General features: G+C 34.1%; 1 protein-coding gene across 1 annotated transcript; it reads right to left on the bottom strand.

The window, feature by feature from the left end:
* Positions 1–664: 664 nt before the first annotated feature.
* CBG17794 lies at positions 665–880 on the bottom strand (the record flags this gene model as incomplete). The annotated part of the gene is made up of 1 exon (XM_002631806.1): positions 665–880. The coding sequence occupies one exon, from the start codon at positions 878–880 to the stop codon at positions 665–667; it is 216 nt and encodes a 71-aa protein (XP_002631852.1).
* Between the last annotated feature and the right edge of the window lie 1,220 nt (positions 881–2,100).

The following is a 2,100-nucleotide window of genomic DNA, read 5'->3' as shown; positions in this document are numbered from 1 at the left end:
TTTCTGAATTAATATCTAATTTTATTCACATTTTTTCTCTTCTCCCGTATTCGTCACGATTCACAGCGACATCTTCAAAATTTAAAAATCTAAATCATGATTTTCTTATTTTTCTGCATTTTTCCCTAATTTTGTTCATTTTCATGTATAATTATTTTTTTTAATAAATAAAATTCTACATAATGTGCTGTTTCTCTATAAAAACATCAATAAACGCGAACCGAACCGGCCCCTGCTGCTAGGAGGCCGGAAGTTGGCCGGTAGTTTGTCGGATCTTGGTCGGCTACCCACAATGTCTTTGCCGGAATCTGACCAAGTTCCGTCCTGAAGCCGACCAGCCTCCGGCCAGAAGTTGCCGGCGACGCCCGAGTAGGTCTGCTTTTCAAAAATTTTCAAAGCGTCGCACACTTGTCAGTCGAGCTCCAGAATTTGGAAAATGGTCGAAATCACCTATAAAAGTGAGGAGCGGTGCGACGAACGAGGCAAAACTTGTTCAATTAGCGGCGAAGGCGCACCAGCTAGCTGTTTGAAACGCAGAGGTGTGGCTAACAGGCTGGCCATATTGAATCAATAAAAAACAAAAGATTGAAAAAGTGCACTCATTTATTTGACAGAAATACTCAAAAAGGCGAGTTTCATGGGTTACGAGGTCGACGTCCGTCACTTATGGTCCAAGGTAGCACGATTGATCGGTACGGGCCTTAAAAACTTGTTGTCCTGGATTGGAGCCTCCTCCGGATCCTTGATTGTTGTTGCTGGCTCCACCACCGGATCCTCCAGATGCGTAGTCCTCACGAGCGTATCCAGACGACGAGGCATTGGATCCCATGTAGCCAGAGCCATATCCACCAGCGCTCATGTAAGCCGATTTGTCCGCCATTTTTGATTTGGATTGGGTTTTTCGGAGCAGAAACTCTGAATACTGGATTTATGGCCGAAACTGAGGGCTTATATGCACAGAGATCTAGGGCAAAGATAAGAGATAAGAGATCTTGGCCCGGTGGAATAGATGGCTTACACGAAAATAATAATATCTGATTTTTTTTTTAATTTTGCATTTTTCCAACTGAGCAAAACAAAGCAAAAAGTCAATAAAATCAAATTTGAACTATAAAAACGAAAAATTTAGGCGAAAATTCATTAATTTCGTTTGATTTTTTAATGAAAATGGTCAAATTCGGATTTTAAAGTAGATTTCGTTGGAAAAGACTAAAGCTTTTCAGACCTGAGTTTCAGTATTCTCGGAATTTTTCGGAATCTCAGAATCTCTAAATTTCAAAATCTCTAAATTTCAGAATTTCAGAATTTCAGAATTTTCAAATTTCAGAATTTCAGAATTTTCAAATTTCTGAATTTCTGAATCTCTAAATTTCAAAATCTCTAAATTTCAGAATTTCAGAATTTCAGAATTTTCAAATTTCAGAATTTCAGAATTTTCAAATTTCTGAATTTCTGAATTTCTGAATTTCAGAATTTCAGAATTTCAAATATTCAGAATTTCAGAATTTCAGAATTTCAGAATTTCAGAATTTCAGAATTTCAGAATTTCAGAATTTCAGAATTTCAGAATTTCAGAATTTCAGAATTTCAGAATTTCAGGATTTCAGAATTTCAGAATTTCAGAATTTCAGAATTTCAGAATTTCAGAATTTCAGAATTTCAGAATTTCAGAATTTCAGAATTTCAGAATTTCAGAATTTCAAATATTCAGAATTTCAGAATTTCAAATATTCAGAATTTCAGAATTTCAGAATTTCAGAATATTCAGAATTTCAGAATTTCAAATATTCAGACATTTCAGAATTTCAGAATTTCAGAATTTCAGAATTTCAGAATTTTAGAATTTCAGAATTTCAGGATTTCAGAATTTCAGAATTTCAGAATTTCAGAATTTCAGAATTTTAGAATTTCAGAATTTCAGGATTTCAGAATTTCAGAATTTCAGAATTTTAGAAATTCAGAATCTCAGAATTTCAGAATCTCAGAATTTCAAATCTCAAAATTTCTGAATTTCTGAATTTCTGAATTTCTGAATTTCTGAATTTCTGAATTTCTGAATTTCTGAATTTCTGAATTTCTGAATTTCTGAATTTCTGAATT

This window comes from Caenorhabditis briggsae (genome assembly GCF_000004555.2).
Source record: "Caenorhabditis briggsae complete genome, chrII, whole genome shotgun sequence".
NCBI lineage: Eukaryota > Metazoa > Nematoda > Chromadorea > Rhabditida > Rhabditidae > Caenorhabditis > Caenorhabditis briggsae.
This window is presented reverse-complemented; position numbering and strand designations above follow the sequence as displayed.